Raw genomic sequence first — 19104 nt, forward strand, 5'->3', positions numbered from 1 at the left:
ATATATAGATCAGCAAATTTGATATGTATATCTCTAAGTTATATGACTTCTATGTCACACACACTCTTGGGAACCCGAAGGGTCATGTGGCAGGCTCACCCACAGAGCTCACCTGTTATCTTGTACAGTAGCCCATGTTCAAGTCCCAGGCCACCACATGGGAATTCCTGTAGTGGGAAAAAGCTTCATGAATGGCTGTGGTGTTTCCTCTCACTGTCTCTCTCTCTTTTTTTTGCCTCCAGGCAGGGTTATCCCTAGGGCTTGGTGACTATACTATGAATCCACTGCTCCTGTGGCCACTTTATTTTTGTTTTACTTTTTATAGGACAGAGATAAATTGAGAAAGGAGAGGGAAAATAGAGAGGGAGAAAGACACCTGCAGACCTGCTTCACTGCTTGTGAAGCGACTCCCCTGCAGGTAGGAAGCGGGGGCTTGAAATGGGATCCTTGTGCAGGTCCTTGCACTTTGTATTATGTGCTCTTAACAAGGTGTACCACCGCCTGACCCCCTCTCTCTCTTCCCTGTCTTTGTGTCTCTCACCCTCTCTCTATATAAGAAATTAAAAATTTAAAAAAACCCATTGGGAGCAATGTGATCTTGCAGGCCCTGAGCCCCAGCAATCACCCGACTGAATAAGAAAACAAAACTTGAGTAGTTTGAACTTCCTGTGAACACTGATAAATTCTCAAGTCTCAGATAGGCTTTTCTTTTTGGATTGCCTCGCAGACATGAACGCATTCACACCAAGAAAAGTAACTTCAGCAGATCTCTGATTTCCAGCCCCAAGGATGTAGATGACTTAGCAACCCTGGAAGTTTTGGATGAGGTGAGAAACTCGGTTTTATTAAACACCTGAGCTCTCCTTCCTTCCTTCTTTCTTTCTTTCCTCCACCCCTCCCTTCCTTCCTTCCTTTCTTTCCTTCTATTTTCCCTTCCTTGCTTCCTTTCTTTCCTTCTATTCTCCCTTCCTTCCTTTCTTTCCTTTTATCTTCCCTTCCTTCCTTTCTTTCCTTCTATCCTCCTTCCCTCCCTCTCTCCCTCCCTCCCTCCCTTCCTTCCTTCCTTCCTTCCTTCCTTCCTTCCTTCCTTCCTTCCTTTTTTTATTTGTAAAAGTGACTGCACAATTCCCATGGACTCATTTGTGTTTTTGAGGACAGTGAGAGTGACCAGCGTATTTCTCTGACTCATTTATGATGTTGTACTTGCTGCGTTTCTTGTCCATTTGTTTGTTACTGAACCCAGGGCCTCACACACAAACAGAACAAACACTCTTCCTATGATCCACCTGCCCTGTGGGCTAGTGATTGTTTGTTTTGCTTTGTTATGTTTTGTCTCTCATTGACCTAATAATCTCTTTTATCTTCAAGAGATAAAAGTTGTTTGTTTTGTATGCTGAGGACTACACAGTCTCATTGTTCCCAGGGAATTTCTTTCTTTTTTTCCCCCTTTCAACTTGAGAGAGAGAGAGAGATACCGATAGAGAAGGAGAGACCACAGCAGACTCCACCACTCATGGAGTTTCCCTTGTGTTCTGCATAGTATTCCCATGTGCTTCCGGGGCTTGAACTTTGGTCCTCTCCTGTGGTCAAGTGTGTGCTTTACCAGATAAGCCATAGGTTCCCTCTCCCACCTTCCCTTTTAATATGTAACTCTTAATTTGCAGATCCTTCTAACCTATTGCTAAGATTTTTACTTTGTTCATACTGAGTACAAAGATGTGAGTTCACAAGAGTGTGAGGAGTTAGACCACACCCTTTTCTGTCTTGAATTCCTTCTGAAAGGACAGTTTGCCACAGGGTAAACGAGTCAGCTTCCTCTAGCCTCCATGAGGCCACCTCCTCTTGCCTGTCCTGTTTTGGGCCTAGTGGTGGTGTCTGGCCTGAAGAGAGGGAACCTCCCTGTTATCATGGCCAGTGTCCCCCACTGGGCCTTCACTCTCAGTGAACCAACCTTTTAGAGCTAAAATTTTTGTGCTTGAAACTCTGTATCCCAATAACTCCGAAGAAATAGTCCTAACAGCTCTTATGAAGGTATAAATTCAAGTTAGTTAATTATGTCTTTGGCCTCTTTTCTCCTCACGCCCCCTCCACCCCTTTACTTCATGTAGATCATTAGAGAATTGAATAGAGTCTTTTCAGGAACCAGGTGGTGGTGTACCTGGCTAAATGCACATATTATAGTGCTCAAGGACCCAGGTTCAAGCCCCTGTTCCCCACCTGAAGGGGGGAAAGCTTTGCAAGTATGAAGCAAGGCTGCAGATGTCTCTCTCTGTCTGTTTCCCTCTCCCCTCTCAATTTCTCTCTGTCTCTATCCAATAATAAATAAATAAAATTATTTTTTAAAAAATTGAATGGACTCTTTTCTGTAAAGGGTTAAGATTGTTATCATGCCTGGTTCAGAAAGGCCACAAATCAGGTGGCATTTTCAGAATGGAGGTAGTCATTTGGTAAGTTCAGGGTTGCATGAACAACTTGTAATAATTTCCCTTGATCATGTCAGACATCTTGTAATCAAGTTGTGCTTTCAAATTGGAGGTTTCTACCTTTATGAATCTTCAGCAATGTGAATTCCTAGACTTAAGCATTTTAGAGAAGATTTGCTAATCCTATTACTGACCTATGTATTAAATACTGGGTTTGCCCATATCTGTGACCTTGGGAGAACGATTACAGTTACCATAGGAAAGGGACAGGGACACAGGACTCTGGTGGTGGGAATGGTGTGGAATAATACCCGTATTATCTTAAACTTTTTGTAAATCACTATATATTTTTTGCCTCCAGGGTTATTGCTGAAGCTTCATGCTACCACTATGAATCCGCTGCTCCTGGTGGCCATCCCCCCCCCTTTTGTTAATTGGATAGAACAGAAAGAATTGAGAGGGAAGGGAAAGATAGAGAGGGGGAGAAAAAGACAGACAACTGCAGACCTGCCTCACTTCCTGTGACACAAACCCTCTGCAGGTGGGGAGCCAGGGGCTCGAACCAGGATCCTTGTGCAAGTCCTTCCTCTTCATACTATGTGTGCTTAACACGGTGCACCACAGCCCTGCCCCCTAACAGGAATATTTTTAAAAGGTTTGTCTCAGTCACAAAGAAATACTGAGTTTGCTTGTTTTGTTTTTATTACCTGTGTCATCTTTCTGCCCCTAAGATCTTCTGCACCTTTCTTATATCATGGACAATAAACAGTGATTTCTGACATTAACATTAATTTCATGTAACCATGTGATGTATCAACTATAAAGTTACTTGCCAGAACTTGTGTTCAACTTCACTAACCCAAATGTCTAGGCAAAAGGAAGATTAGGATATTCCACAAAGCCAAGAAATCACTGTGATTTAGGATGAAATCACATTCACTGTTCACTGTATGCTCTTTCCTTCTTTGGTTCTTTCTCTTCAACTTATCTGTTGCATGCACTTTTTTCCTTGATACACCTAGATACTGAATGTGCTCCTTGGAAAAATAGCAATGATAAGGACATCTCTCAAGAGATCTCAGAATGAAAGAAAATGACTGTGGAGATAAAATTTAAAAAAAAAAAAAAAGGCTTGTTGTTGACCTGAGATTATATCTATACCTTTCAGGTCCTTGGTCCCGATTGCATAGGTTCCGTCTATCACTGTTGACATTTTTAAAGTTGTAATCAACCATAGGTTATTTATTTATTTATTTGATGTCTTCTTTCTAGAACACAGTCTCAGAGCAACTTGAGAAGTGTTATTGCAGAGACCAGATTTACATCTACGTGGGAGACATACTCATTGCTCTTAATCCTTTTCAGAGTCTGGATCTTTACTCCACAGAGGTACGGGACTCACATCCTCTTACGTTGTGCAAATAGTTATGCTACCCAGATATTTAAATGGATTTAAATAGTCATCGAGAAGAATTTCTTGAGGGCTGAGAATGTAGCATAATTATTATGTGGAAAGCTTTTATTCCTGAAGCTCTGAGATTCCCAGGTTCAATCCCAGCACGACCATAGACCAGAGCTGAGAAGCGCTCTGGCAAAAGAAAAAAAAGTGTGTGTTTGTGTGTGTGTGTGTGTGTGTATGTATGTATATATATTCAATAATTCAATACCTTAAACGAAAAGTTAAAAATAATTATTTTTAAAACATTGAAACAGGAAAAACTAAAGATGAATCACTCCAGATGTCATTTCTGGGCTTCTGGTTTTTAGGAAGAGGAACAGAATACTCTTTACTTCCAGTCATTGGTGACTAAGCCACTCTACACTTCATAAAAAATAAATTCCTAAACAAGTCTAAGTAGATGCCTAAAAATATTTTTACTTAATGACTATCTCTAAATCAAGTACAGGAGAGTCAAGATGTGAGTGTCTGTGTTTACAGATACCTTAATAACTATTAAACTCATCAAGAGGAGCTTATATATTCTTTGCCTTGACATGTTGATTGACTTTTGGTATTAGACGTTACATGTTTTATGACTATGAGTATGTTATTATCCATTGTTCGGTCCCACAGTGTCCTAATTATGGAAGTACTCAGGAATTAAGTTAGACTTTCTCGTTTGTATTATACCTATTATGCCCTTCCAGCTATTTATTTGCTCTAGAAAATTATTTAATGCTATATCTGATGGTCATTCTTTTGTGTAAAAATCTATATGATCTGTCATTTTCTTTTTTTTCTTTTCTTTTTTTTAATGTATTTTTTATTTAAGAAAGGATAAATTAACAAAACCATAGAGTAGGAGGGGTACAACTCCACACAATTCCCACCACCCAATCTCCATATCCCATCCCCTCCCCTGATAGCTTTCCCATTCTCCATCCCTCTGGGAGCATGGACCCAGGGTCATTGTGGGTTGCAGAAGGTGGAAGGTCTGGCTTCTGTAATTGCTTCCCTGCTGAACATGGATGTTGACTGGTTGGTCCATACTCCCAGTCTGCCTCTCTCTTTCCCTAGTAGGGTGGGTCTCTGGGAAAGCAGAGCTCCAGGACACATTGGTGGGGTCTTCAGTCCAGGGAAGCCTGGCCGGCATCCTGATGGCATCTGGAACCTGGTGGTTGAAAAAAGAGAGTTAACATACAAAGCCAAACAAATTGTTGAGCAATCATGGACCCAAAGCTTGGAATAGTGGAGAGGAAGTGTTGGGGGGGGTACTCACTGCAAACTCTAGTGTACTTCTGCTTTCAGGTATATATTTTGCACTAGTTTATGGATGCGTGTGAACATATGCTCTCTCTTACAGAACCTGGTCTGTATCTAGGTTTTGGGACTTTGTTAGAAAGTGATCCACCTGGGATGGAATTAGAGAATACTATGAAAGGAAAGGCCTCATCCGAGTAATGAAGCTAAAGGGCTGCCATTCCACACCTGAAGTCTCAGGACACAGTCTGAGCTGAAACATCTTGAGGTGGCAATCGTTGCGTTGATTAGGTTGCGATCAGCAGATGCAATATTATTTGATATGGATTGGGAGAGGCATACGGGAAAGTGGGCCCTATCCTAAGGTTCCAGGACTGGGGGAAATATAGGCTCTATAGTGGAGATGTGAGGTTCCTGCTGTCTTAGGGTTCAAAAAGACAATGGATAGTTAATGTTATCATCACATTATTTGGTAATTGGGTTAACTTTGAAAAGTCCTTTTGTTAGGGTTTGCTGTATAGTACCTAGTATCTTATATAGCTTTGCCACTGGTTGCTTCTGATCTACTTGGTCTAGGCTTTTGAGAGAGTCCGCATATCAAATACACAGCCTATGTATTAAGAAGACTCAGTCTGTGTTTTAAAAACTTCAAGACATACAATTAACTTTCCCCCTCTCATATTAATTAACTAGTGATTTATATGACTACACTCTATTATAAGTGTATATAAACACCATTCCCACCACCAAAAGACTGTGTCCCATCTCACCCACCCACCCCCACCCCTACTGGCCCAGGAAGCCGCATGTCCACCCTACCCCTCACCACAGGGTTTTTACTTTGGTGCCCTAATGATCTGTCATTTTCAAAACCACTTACTTTATCTTTTTAAAAAATTATTTTTATTATCTTTATTTATTGGATAGAGACAGCTACTTCCCTCTTAGAGGTAGAGGGAGATAGAGGGGGAAGAGAGACAGAAAGACACCTGCAGCACTACTTCACCACTTGCAAAGCTTTCCCCCTGCAGGTGAGGACCGGGGGCTCAAATTTGGGTCCTTGCACATTGTAATATGTGCACTCAACCAGGTCCCACATTTACTTTATCTTAATGAGGGAGTGGTACAGAGAAAGATGCCAAGGGGCCAGCATCCTGCTCAGCACTGGCTTACAGTGGTGGTAGGGATTAAACCTGGCCCCTCAAAGCTTCAGGCATGAAAAATCTTTTTGCAAGACCTTTATGCTGTCTCCCCAGCCCCAATTCTGCCAATCTCTACCATCTTAAAATTGACAAGACTAACGTTAAATTTATGAAGCTTGATGTAAGTTTCAAAAGATGTAGCCTGAAGCTCAAATCACTGCTGAGAGTTAACTATGATCTTGAACAAACCAAAGGCATGCATGCAAAATGACGTGAAAGAAGGGACAGTACCTTGTAAATTTCTATGACAGGATAGGTTTCATATCTTTTAAAGTAGTAAAATAATGATATTTCATTTGAATAGGAAAGCTTCTAATGAAGGAGATGACATACAAAACACTCATGGTGAGAATTGTATAGAATTGTATCCCTCTTATCCTAAAATCCTGTCAATCATTATTAAACAATAAGAAGAAGAAGAAATACTGGAAGCTTACGAGGACTAAATGGTGGCACTGGCTCTCAGTTCTCATCTGGCTTCAGTAATTGCTTCTCCACTGAACATGGGCTTTGGCAGGTTGATCCATACTCCTAGCCTGTTTCTGTCTTTCCCTAGTGGGGCAGAGCTCTGAAGAAGTGGAACTCCAGGACACATTGGTGAGGTTGTCTGCCCAGGGACGTTGCCTTGGTGTCATGATAGCAACTGCAACTTGGTGGCTGAAAAAGTATTTGTATAAAGCAGAACAATTTGTTCCAAATCTTAGCTTCTTTTTTGGAAGTAGTGTCCATTTTCAAAAGATCAATTTTTTAAAATTCCACCACCGGAATGATAGTTTCAGCATATGTTGAATTTTATATCAGCTTTACATTTTACAAAATTGTGTGTGTGTGTGTTTGTGTGTGTGTGCGTGCATGTGTATGTGTGTGTCTGTTTGTCTAATAGGATGTATATGTCACATGCATCTTGTGTTTGGCTGGAATATTCTGATATGTTTTGCTTAAAAAGGTGGGGGAGGAGAAAAATGGCTGTCGGGAGCAGTGGATTCATCACTCATGCCACTGAGCCCCAACGATACCCTAGTGACAATATTTTAAAAACAAAGAAAGAAATTGTCTTTAGATTATAAGGATGAGATGCTCTGGAGATGGCTGGCTGTGATGGTTGGGAAACAACAGGATGCAAAATTAATGTGAAAGGACTGTACCACTTAAAAGAGACAATTTTACAGTTTTACCACAATGAAGCAGTATTTAGAATTTGCTAAAATGCATCAGTTCCTACAATTTGCTGAGTCTCTGGCTCTCAGTTCTCTGATAGACCCAACCTCCCCCTTCCAGCTTCACTGAGGTGTAACAACAACAACAAAAAATTCTCTGTAGGTGTACAAGAAAAAAAAAAAAACTTAGAACTCAGCATCAGTGAGGTAGCTTACCTGGAAATGTGCCTGCTTTGCCAAGCATAGTACCCATGCTTGATTCCCAGCCCCTATAGCACTGGGGGGTGGAGAAACTTGGGGGCTATAGTACTTCTCCCCCACCCCTTTGCCTCTGTCTCTCTTGTTCTGTCTGGAGAAGTCAGCCCAGAGCAGTGAAGTCCTGGCAGCTGGAGAAGGTGTTGAGGTCCCGGTCCCTGATGGTGGGGGTGACAGCGTTCTGTAGACACCTGCCACAGGGAGATGAGAAATTGTGCCCGTGTGTCAGAGCTCTCCTGTCAACCAGTAAGGCCTCAGTAAATTGATTTTAAAAATAATATAAGACCTGAAAATATACATATAGCTCTGTCAGTAATTGACCTGCAGGTGTGTTCTTTTTTAACATTTAGCATTCCAAACTGTATGTGGGAGCAAAGAGAACTGCCAACCCCCCTCACATTTTTGCAATGGCTGACTTAGGATACCAGTCGATGGTAACATACAGTTCAGATCAGGTAAGGAGAGTGTCACATTCTTCCACAGTCCCTCCTTAGTTTATGTGTCAGCTGAGTTGAGGGACAATGGAGTCGGCTCATGGATTTCTTCTTCTCACTTCAGTGCATTGTTATCTCTGGAGAAAGTGGTGCTGGGAAGACAGAAAGTGCCCACCTTTTAGTCCAGCAACTGACAGTGCTTGGGAAGGTATAGTTGCTTTTTTTCTCATATAACAAAAGTAGCTGTTTTATTTCAGAACATGTTAGAGTGATATCTACTACTTCCCCTGCTTAAACATACAAATCAGTCACAAAACACTCTTTATCCTTTATAATTTGAAAATGTAGCCAACGATGGAAAGAGCATCTGCTCTGTTTTGGGGCTAGTCTAACTTTTCTCTTTCTTCATAGGCATGGCTTTGTAAGTGTGATGTCTCTCTTTTTCTCCCTGAAACACTCAGTGAATGCTCTTTTTACATTCTTTCCTTTTGAAGTGGGAAGGTTCGGTCAGTCTATAAAAAGTCAGTTCTATACACACAACAGGTCCACTGAAAGTTGAACGTGTCACTTGCATGAACTGTTTGAACATGAATGTCTTCAAGATTTCAAAGCCTAAATCATTTAAATCTGAACAAAACAATGTATGCTGAAGAAATAGAGCAAGTTGACAAGACAGGTAAAAGAGTGCATCAGTGACTGAAAACCCGACGCCTCAATGCCTTCCCCAGTCCTTTGTCTATCACCACCCCTTTTCCTCATTTTGAGAAGAAGCATCATTCACAAGAATTTAAACACAGGGGCCAGGTGGTAGCACAGCAGGTTAAGTGCACATGACACAGAGCACATGGACCGGCATAAGGATCCTGGTTCAAACCCCCAGCTCCCCACCTGCAGGGGGGTCACTTCACTTCACATGTGGTGAAGCAGGTTTGCAGGCATCTACTTTTCTCTCCCCCTCTCTGTCTTCCCCTCCTCTTTCCATTTCTCTCTGTCCTATCCAACAACAATGACAGCAGCAACAACAATAATAATAACAACAACAAGGGCAATGAAAGTGAGGGGAAAAGAATTCAAAGACAATGAGATGGGATATAGTTTGGGGAATGAGTGACACACAACATACTGTCTCGGCGTCATAGAGTTGAGCACCTAAACTGGTAAACTCCAGGGCCTTCCACAAGGACCTTTGGGATTCTTACTGTATTTGGGGCTGATGACTGTTCTCATTAATAATGAATTAACCTGTGCATGGATGTTCCTTTGTAGATGTTTGCAAGCTTATTTATCTTGTCCCTGGATTGTCTCAGATTTTAAAATGTGTTTAAATATTAGTTGACGATGATTATATATCAGAATCTTACTCTTCTCAGGTTTTTTTTTAATTTTTATTAAGAAAGGATTAATGAACAAAAACATAAGGTAGGAGGGGTACAACTCCACACAATTCCCACCACCCAATCCCCATAACCCACCCCCTCCCATGATAGCTTTCCCATTCTCTAGCCCTCTGGGAGCATGGACCCAGGGTCGTTGAGGGTTGCAGAAGGTAGAAGGTCTGGCTTCTGTAATTGCTTCCCCGCTGAACGTGGGCATTGACTGGTCGGTCCATACGCCCAGTCTGCCTCTATCTTTCCCTAGTAAGGTGTATCTCTGGGGAAGCTGAGCTCCAGGACACATTGGTGGGGTCTTCAATCCAGGGAAGCCTGGCCAGCATCCTGGTGGCATCTGGAACCTGGTGATTGAAAAGAGAGTTAACATACGAAGCCAAACAATTTGTTGAGCAATCATGGATCCCAAGCTTGGAATAGTGGAGAGGAAGTGTTAGGGAGGTACTCACTGCAAACTCTAGTGTACTTCTGCTTTCAGGTATATATTTTGCAGTAGTTTATGGATACGTGTGCACATAAGCTCTCTCTCACAGAAACTGGTGTATATCTAGGTTATGGGACTTTGTTAGAAAGTGAACTACCTGAGATGAAATTAGAGTGTACTATAAAAGGAAAGGTCTCACCCGAGTAATGAAGCTGAAGGGTTGTCATTCCACACGTGAAGTCTCTGGATACAGTCTGAGGTGAAGCATGTTGAGGTGGCAATCGTTGCGTTGGTTAGGTTGTGATCGGCGGATGCAATATTATTTGGTTTGGATTGGGAGATGCATACGGGAAAGTGGGCCCTATCCAAGGGTTCCAGGACTGGGGGAAGTAGGGGCTCTATAGTGGAGATGTGAGGTTCCTGCTGTCTTAGGGTTCAAAAAGACAATTGATAGTTAATGTTATCATCACATTATTTGTTAATTGGGTTAACTTTGAAAAGTCCCTTTGTTTGCTGTACAGTATCCAGTATCTTGTATATAGCTGTGCTATTGGATGCTTCTAATCTACTTGGTCTAGGCTTTTGAGAGAGTCTGCATATCAAATACATAGCCTATATATTAAAAAGATTCAGTTTGTCTTTTGAGAAATTTTGAGACATACAATCGATTTTCCCCCTCTCATATTAATTAACTATTGATTTATATGTCTACATTTTGCTAGGAGTGTACATAAACACCATTCCCACCACCAAAGGATCAAATTGTAAGTAGGGCACCAAAGTAAAAACCCAGTGGTGAGGGGTAGACATGCAGCTTCCTGGGCCAGTGGGGGGTGGGAGTGGGCGGGAGGGATGGGTCACAGTTCTTCTCAGGTTTTATCACTGACTTTACTCATCTTCTTGAGTAAAGGTTTCCCAAATCCAGAAATGAAACGTTTGTTCCGTAGCACTGACCTTTGGAATATGCAGACTTTCAGGCCTTCCTTAGCAGGGCACCACTTAAAAAAAATGCAGGTAGATAGAAATGTTTCCTCACCATTTCACGGGTGCCAGGCCAGTCCCAAGCAGTGTTTTAAAAGAAACAGGTTTGTTCCAATTCTCAGGACTTTCATCTTTGACCCATTATTGCCTCTTTTAGAAGATGCCCAAGGTCCTTTTGTGTCCTCAGAACCTTATTACTCTTCAACCCATTCACATTCTGACAGAGTCTGTGTTCCAGAAAAATCTATTGTTCCTTTCCGTGTTTGTCACCTTTCTAAACCTTTAACACAGCCTATCTCAACAAGCTTATTACACTGAAAACCACCTCTGTGATCCAGTTTCTACCAAAATATGGATGACAGATACCATTAGACTTCTCTGGGGACTGTGAAGTGGAGATGCTTGTCTAAGGAAGGTTGGCTTTGCACCCTAAAATATTTCTACTTGGTGGGAGAATTTTAAGGAAAGTGGTAAGGGAAAAAAATAAAAGAATATGGTATGTATTTGGATGAAAGGAGATTTAATTTCCTTCAGTTAATGGGAAGCAAATGGGAAAAGAGATGATAGAGCAGTCAGGAAAGGGTTGCATAGGACTCCCCTACTCCATCCACCCTTCCAGACTGCTCTGGGTGCTCACAATCATTCCCTTTCTTCTTCTTTAGAATTCAGATATCATCATTAAACCCTTTGCTTCAGAAAAACTAAAGAGTGAACGCATAAATAAGAGATGGAAAAAAGTAGACTAGGCTGTGGCTTCTAGCAGTGTGAGGACAGTGTGTTGCCATCGATTTGGATTGACACAGAATGTTTACCAAAGAAGAACTATTTTTGTTGTAGATAAAATTCATTAACATTTATTTTTACTATCTTGACATTGGCTCCAGGCTAATAACAGAACCCTGCAAGAGAAGATTTTGCAAGTGAATAATTTGGTAGAAGCCTTTGGCAATGCCTGCACGATTATAAATGACAATTCCAGTCGATTTGGAAAATATTTAGAAATGAAGTTTACCTCTTCTGGAGCTGTAGTTGGAGCACAGATTTCTGAATACCTTCTGGAGAAATCTCGAGTTATTCACCAAGCCATGTAAGTGCATACCAGTTATTTATTTTCTGGGAAACTAGCAAAAAATAAAGCTTTTTTGTTTTGATAGTAATATATCTTACTTGATTTTTTTATTACCTTTATTTATTTATTGGATTGAGACAGAAATAGAGAGGGAAGGAGGTAATAGGGAAAGAGACAGAGAGAGAACCTGCAGACTTACTTCACCACTCACAAAGCTATCCCCCTGCAGATGGGGACCGGGGGCTCAAACCTGGGTTCTTACACATTGTAACGGTGCTCTAGATCAGGTACACCGCCACTCAGCCCCTCTTACTTGTTTAAAATATTCAAGGTTGGACTGATCATTTGATATGTGCAAGGCACTTACTATTGGAAGCAAAGAGATTCTTCAAGCACTCACTATCTTACTATCACATGCTCTGGTTATATACAAGAGACCAGATCAAGGAACTGGAGATGGACTTTATGGTATTGTCTTTTTCATTGCCTGTTGATTAAGTCTCCTGTCAACATTTCAGTGTGATGTGACTGTGGCAGTTTGTATCTGAATGACAAGACTGCTCTGCTGTCCTAGTAATTCCAGAACAACCCTTACTGTCATTCTTAGAAGGGAACTATAGTCACAGCAATAGATTCATACCTTGGTGGTTATATTATTTTTCAAGAGAGGTGACCTAGTTTTCCATTGTTTCAATGTTAGTTTCATGCTAAATCTATCTGTATGTTTGTAGTAATAATATACCACATTTTAAATTCCCAGAGATGTAAAATTTGTTATGTATCAGTACATTATTGAATATAACTATTTTTACCACTAATTATTTTTTTAATTAGTGATATAATAATGATTGCCAAGATTGTGGGATAAGATGGATATAATTCCATTTAATTTCCACCACCAGAGTTCCATATCCCATTCCCTCCATTGGAAGCTTCCTAATTCTCTATCCCTCTGGGAGTATGAACCAAAATTATTTATGAGGTGCAGAAGGTGAGAAGTCTGACTTCTGTAATTGGTTCTTGCTGGATATGGGCATTTACAGGTTGATCCATACTCCAGCCTGCTTCTACCTTTCCCTAGTTGGATAGGGCTCTAGAGGGGTGAGGTTCTGGGACACATTGGTGAGGTCATCTGCCCAAGGAGGTCAGGATGGAATCATATCTGCAGATTGGTGGCTGAAAGGCAGTAAGATATAAAGCAGAACGAAGTGTTTAATAATCAGGAACCTAAAGGTAAGAGTATAGCAGACGAGATTTGGGGTCTTCGTGTTGGAAGTGCTTTGGCATGGCATATCACATACTTAACATAAGTACAGTAGCATTAGTACATTATTTAGTCTAAGTACTTATAATAAAGTTGTTATTTAATGTAAGTACTTTCACATTTGCTACAGTTTGCTTTGTGAGTACATTGGGAATATAAGTTACCTAGAGTCCAGCTTCCAATGTCATTTCTTAGTGCAAATGTTTTCTTTGGTCCTGAATTCCAAATGTGTAAAGGATGATTTTTTTTTTTTTTGGACAAATACAGTTTTGAATTGTAACTTCATGACATATAAATTCATCTTAGGTGAGACATCCAAGCCTTAAAGTTTTAGATTCCTCATTAACCTTTCCGCTAGATGTAACGTTTACATTTTTCAACTTACAAGTATAAATACCAATAGTACTTCCTACTAATTAAAGTAATGCCTGCAAAATACTTCGCGCCCCTAAAAGCTCATGGGAAGGACTCCACAAATGTCAACCATTATTGTGGTGGTACTGATGGCTGTGTGTTGATCAGAAATAATATCTAGTACAGAGAATAGGCCACCAGTGATACTCAGTGGCTGACAGCTGCCGTGATCAGAGCATAGTGGGCATGCCTCTGTCACCCATGTCTAGGGGAACCTCAGGATCTTATATAGATGCAACACTTAACTGGTTCTCAAGTAGTTTTTCCTGATAAAATCTGTGTAAGACTTTCCTCAGGCCTCTGGGTTAAGAACTAACCAAAGAACTAGCTTAGGCGAGTTAAGCTCGGCTGCCAGGTTGCAGAACGCTAAAGGACAACATTGTCAGTGTGTTCTATGGAGTTATATACCAGGCCACCACTAAATGGGAAGCCTTTCAGTGAGCTATTCAATGAGGCCCTGGCATAGTAACCACTGAAGACAGTCTCATTAATGCTTACCTATTGCAGGGTAGGGGCCAGGAGATGGGTCACTTGGTAAGACATGCCCCTAATTATGTGTAGGCCTCTGAGTTCAAGCCCTGGTACCATCCGGGAGCACCATGACACCATAGATGATGGAGCAGTGTTGTGTCTCTGTCTCTTTCTTTCTCTCTCCATCTGAAATAAAAAGAATACAAAAAGTCAGCCTCGGAGTAGTAGAACTGTACATGTGTGAGGTCCCAGCACTACACACACAAAAATAATACAGGGCACATTCCAGTAAATAGCACAGCCAGGATTCTCTTTAAGGGATGCTATGAAGTAATTAAAGCTTTTATTCACTTGACCTAAAGAACTACTCTAGTTTCACAATGCTTTTTATTGGGTCAGAGCACTCTGAGTTCCAGTTTTCAGTCAGGTTAAAATAGAACTGCCTAACTCAACAAGACAAACACAGACTTAAAGTGAAAGGATGGAAAACTATCATACAAGCCAATGGCCCACAAAAAAGGGCAGGATCAGCTATTCTCATATCTGACATGATAGACTTTAAAATAGATAAGATTTAAAAAGATAGGAATGGACACTACTTAATGCTCAGAGGAACTGCCTTATATTTTGAGCACAGTTGCTTCACATTATAATGAAATGACTTTATCTATTTTTTTATGTCTATTTTTACCCTGTTTCTAAATTCAGCTGCATTTTAAAACTCCAGAGGGGTTCTTGGTGGCCCCTGAAAATGAAATTTTGGGAACCACTGGGAGGTAGCTCAGCTAGTAGAGCGCACATTTTTCTGTGCATGAAACCCTGGCATCGAGTCCTGCTGCTAGTCTGTGAGGGTTCCACCATTTCTTCTTCTTTTTCTCCAGCTCTCTCTACCTCTAAGAATGGTACCAAGAGAGCTCCATGGATATTGGAGCTTTACTATGGTTTCTCTTCTCCCTTCTCTGTCTATCTTTCTTTATTCTCTCTTGAAAATTAGGGGATAAAAATGGTAAGCCATGGAGGCTTCTTAGTGGTGTCACATACTGATTGGGCTCTGGTTTCATTTTCTTGCAACACATTAAAGACAAATAAAGAAAATGCAAAGTCTAGAGGTAAGAATGCACAGGAGGTGCATTTTTATAATAAAACAGGACACTCCACATGAGCCACGGTGCTGAGAGCAGAGAGCACATTCAAAGGGCATAACGAAGGGGCCAGGTGATCATGCAGCTGCTGAGTGCACGTAAGTGAGCATAAGAACCCAGACGACCTCACCAGTGTGTTCCAGAACCCCACCTCCCGAGAGCCCTACCTCACTAGAGGAAGATAGAAACAGGCTGGGGGAATGGATCAGCCTGCCAGCATCCATGTCCAGTGGAGAAGCAATTACAAAAGTCAGACCTTCCACCTTATGCACCCCATAAAGAATTTTGGTCCATACTCCTAGAGGGATAAAAGCATAGGGAAGCTTCCAGTGGAGGGGATGGGATATGGAACTCTGGTGGTTGGGGATTGTTAGAATTGTACCCCTGTTATCTTAGAATCTTCTTAATCATTATTAAATGACTAATTAAAAAGAGAGAGAACCCAGGTTCAAGCCTGAGGTCGGTGCCTGCAAGGGGAAGCTTCATGAATGATAAAGCAGGGCTGCAGGTGTCTCTTTGTCTCTCTCCCTCTCTATCTCTCCCTTCCCTCTCAATTTCTCTGTCTTATTAAATAGAAGAAAAGGTAAGCAAAACAAAAGATGTGGGGAAATGGCAGCTGGGAGCAGTGGATTCATTGTGCAAACATCAAGCCCCAGCAATAACCCTGGTGGCAATAAAAATGTGGGAGGGGGGGCTGTTCACAGAGCTAGAGAGAGAATGGAAAAAAAGAAGAAGAAATGGTAGCGAGAGCATGGTAAAAAAAAAAAAAAAAAAAAAAAACCAGAATAAATGGTGGGATACCCACAGGCTAGCAGCAGAATAAAACCATTACTGACTGCAGGCATAGGAAAATACTGTTTAGTAATTTGCTGAGACCCCACATTTGTCCCTAGGTCACTCTGACCTAGCACCTGCTGACCCCATGAGCTTGTGTGGGGTGGAAGACATTCATTCAGGTTTCTGCAGTTCAGCTTTGCCAGAGTTGGGACAGGACATGAGCTAGGGAACGATTGGAGGAGTCTTCTTTTTCCATTTCTCTCTCTGTTTATCCACTGAAGGTCAGTATATTTCCTCTAGTCTGTCCAGGTCTCGTCAAATTACAACTCATGGTAAATATACACTGATAATTAAGGAGAAAACCACCAGTTTGGGGGTGTGTACATTGATGAGTCACGTCTCTAATTGCATGCTGCATCAGTTAGGTATTAAAGGTGTGACACATTGAGCAACCGATGTGATTTCATTAGAACAAAGCAAACTAAATTATACACCATGCCAGTCTCAGAAGAGTTCTTTTGATTTTGTGATGGGAAAATCTAGACCTCAACTAAACTTCCAGTTGCCTTCAGACTTTGCTTGTTGCCAATGCTTGTTGAAATGTGGTTGCAGTCAGTGTCGTATGCTTTACATTGGCTTGTTCTAGCCCTCCCCCTCCAAGAGAATTGGATGAGTCCTGTTAATTTCGCGGGCCTGTTTGGCCCCGCCCCAAGGGACCCTGGGAGAGGGTTCCGGAGTCCGAGAGTTCCTGAGTTCCCCAGTGACAGAGTTCCTGAGTTCCGGAGTTCGAGAGTGCGAGGGGAGGGGTGAGGGGGCTTTTTATTGGGCGACAACCAGGGGTGACGTGTAGGGCCAGGATTGGTTGAAAGGGGGCACTCTAGGATTTAGCGAGGCATAGAAAAACCTGGGGGTGGAGACTGCATCAGAATAAGTCCTCAGCAACAAGTCAGTAATGACTGGAGTTTGGAAAGTGGGAATGGGAAGTTTCTAAAGGATGTGCCAGTCTTCACCCCAGCTCCTTATACCCCCTTGTTACATGTCTGTTTATTACATGGTTGGATTCTCCTAATTCTTCTTTCTCTCAGAACTTTTCTCCTGGGGGCTGGATGTTAAGCCATGGGCGCTTAACAAAGGCCAGAGTAAGGATCCTGGTTTGAATCCCTAGGCTCCCCACCTGCAGGGTGGTTGCTTCACAAGTGGTGAAGCAGGTCTTCAGGTGTCTATCTTTCTCTCCTTCTCTCTGTCTTCCCCTTCTCTCTCGATTTCTCTCTGTCCTATTGAACAGTAACAACAAGGGCAAGAAAATGGGAAAAATGGCCTCCAGGAACAGTGAATTCGTAGTGCAGGCACCTAGCCCCAGAAATAACCTTGGAGGCAAAAAAAAAACAAAACACTTTTCTCTTAGAACTTAAATTCATTTTTCATTTCCAAAAAACTGTGTATTTAGCAGATGTTGACACTTAGAGCATTTTTCTCTTCTTTCTTCACTTTCTCACATTGCAATTTCTACTTACCTCCTGTCTATATGAACTTTGTAGACATCTGTGTGATGGTAATGGTGTGATGAAAGATACCCAATGTTGAGTTTCACATTCTCTCCTGCGTTCACAATTTTCATCCATTCCCAGTCGGCTGAATATCCTGCTGCCAGGATCCAACTTAGTAGGCATTGTGCTAATTCTGTTTCTTTTCCCATAGATCTTTTTTTTTTAATGAGGAAGAGAAACATCCTCCTCTTATTTATATAAAATCTCCACTCTCGGGAGTCAGGCGGTAGTGCAGCAGGTTAAGCACAAGTGGCAAGGACCGGCCTAAGGATCCGGGTTCAAGCCCCCAGCTCTCTACCTGCAGGGGAGTCGCTTCACAGGCAGTGAAGCAGGTCTGCAGGTGTCTTTCTCTCCCCCTCTCTGTCTTCCCCTCCTCTCTCTCCATTTCTCTCTGTCCTAACAAAAATGACATCAATAACAACAATAATAACTACAACAACAATGAAAAACAACAAGGGCAACAAAAGGGAAAATAAATAAATTTTTAAAATAGTTAAAAAAAATTTTAAAAAGGAAGAAACATTTTCATTTTCATCTTGCCCCAATATTTAAACATGTCTCCTGGAGATTCCATTTTTGACCTGTGTGTTGTTTAGAAGCCTGCAGTTTAACTGAGTTGGAATTTGAGTTTCCTCCATTACAGAATTCTAGTTTAATTCCATTGCAATCCACAAGCAAAAGGTTCTCTTATTTCTACTACTACTTTAAATTTGTTCAAGATTTATTTTATGGTCCAGGATGTGGTCTGTCTTGGAGAATGTACTTAGTGAGCTTGAGAAGAATGTAATTTCTATTGTTGTTGAAGGAAGCTGTTTATAGATGTCAGTTATACCCATCTGATTGATAGTGGCGTTATGTTCAATTACTTTCTGCTGGCTGGATCTGTCCATTTCTGATAGAAGGATGTTGAAGCTTCCAGCTGTGGGAGAGGATTCATATATTTCTCCTGGCATTTCTATCAGTTTTCCCTGCTATGGTTTGATACTCTGTTATTAGGGCCATACATGTTGAGGATTATTGTGGCCCTAGGTGAATTGAACCCTTTATCACTAAGTAATGCCCTTCTCTGTGCCTGATGAACTTCCTTTCTTTTCAAGCCTGCCCCGTCTGAAATACTATTATTAGCCCTGCTTTCTTCCTCATGGTTTCCTTTTCTCTATGCATTTACTTGTTAACTGTCTATGCCATTGTATTTACAGTGCCTTTTGTTGTAGACAACGTTTATCTGAGTTTTCTTTGATTCCTTTGGCAATCTCTGTCTTTCAGTTGGCGTATTTAGAGCATTGATGTTCAGAGTTATCATGAATATCACTGGGTTCCTAGCTACTACATTTGTGACTATTTTGTCATTGCCCTACTCTTCATTCCTATTTTTTGTCATGTGCTTTATACTTATACTTTCTGGTGGTTTTGAACAACCTCTCTATGATTCCATTTTCCCCCCTTTCTTACCAT

General features: G+C 41.4%; 1 protein-coding gene across 1 annotated transcript in view; it reads left to right on the forward strand.

The window, feature by feature from the left end:
• The window catches only part of MYO3A (myosin IIIA), a 194443-nt gene that overhangs the window by 84747 nt on the left and 90592 nt on the right, over positions 1-19104 (forward strand). Inside the window, exons 11-15 of the mRNA XM_060192328.1 lie at positions 728-827; positions 3696-3812; positions 8089-8193; positions 8297-8380; positions 11850-12052. Of these exons, the coding sequence (XP_060048311.1) occupies positions 728-827; positions 3696-3812; positions 8089-8193; positions 8297-8380; positions 11850-12052 (609 nt within the window). The remainder of the gene's footprint in view (positions 1-727; positions 828-3695; positions 3813-8088; positions 8194-8296; positions 8381-11849; positions 12053-19104) is intronic.

Source organism: Erinaceus europaeus, chromosome 6 (genome assembly GCF_950295315.1).
Source record: "Erinaceus europaeus chromosome 6, mEriEur2.1, whole genome shotgun sequence".
Classification (NCBI taxonomy): domain Eukaryota; kingdom Metazoa; phylum Chordata; class Mammalia; order Eulipotyphla; family Erinaceidae; genus Erinaceus; species Erinaceus europaeus.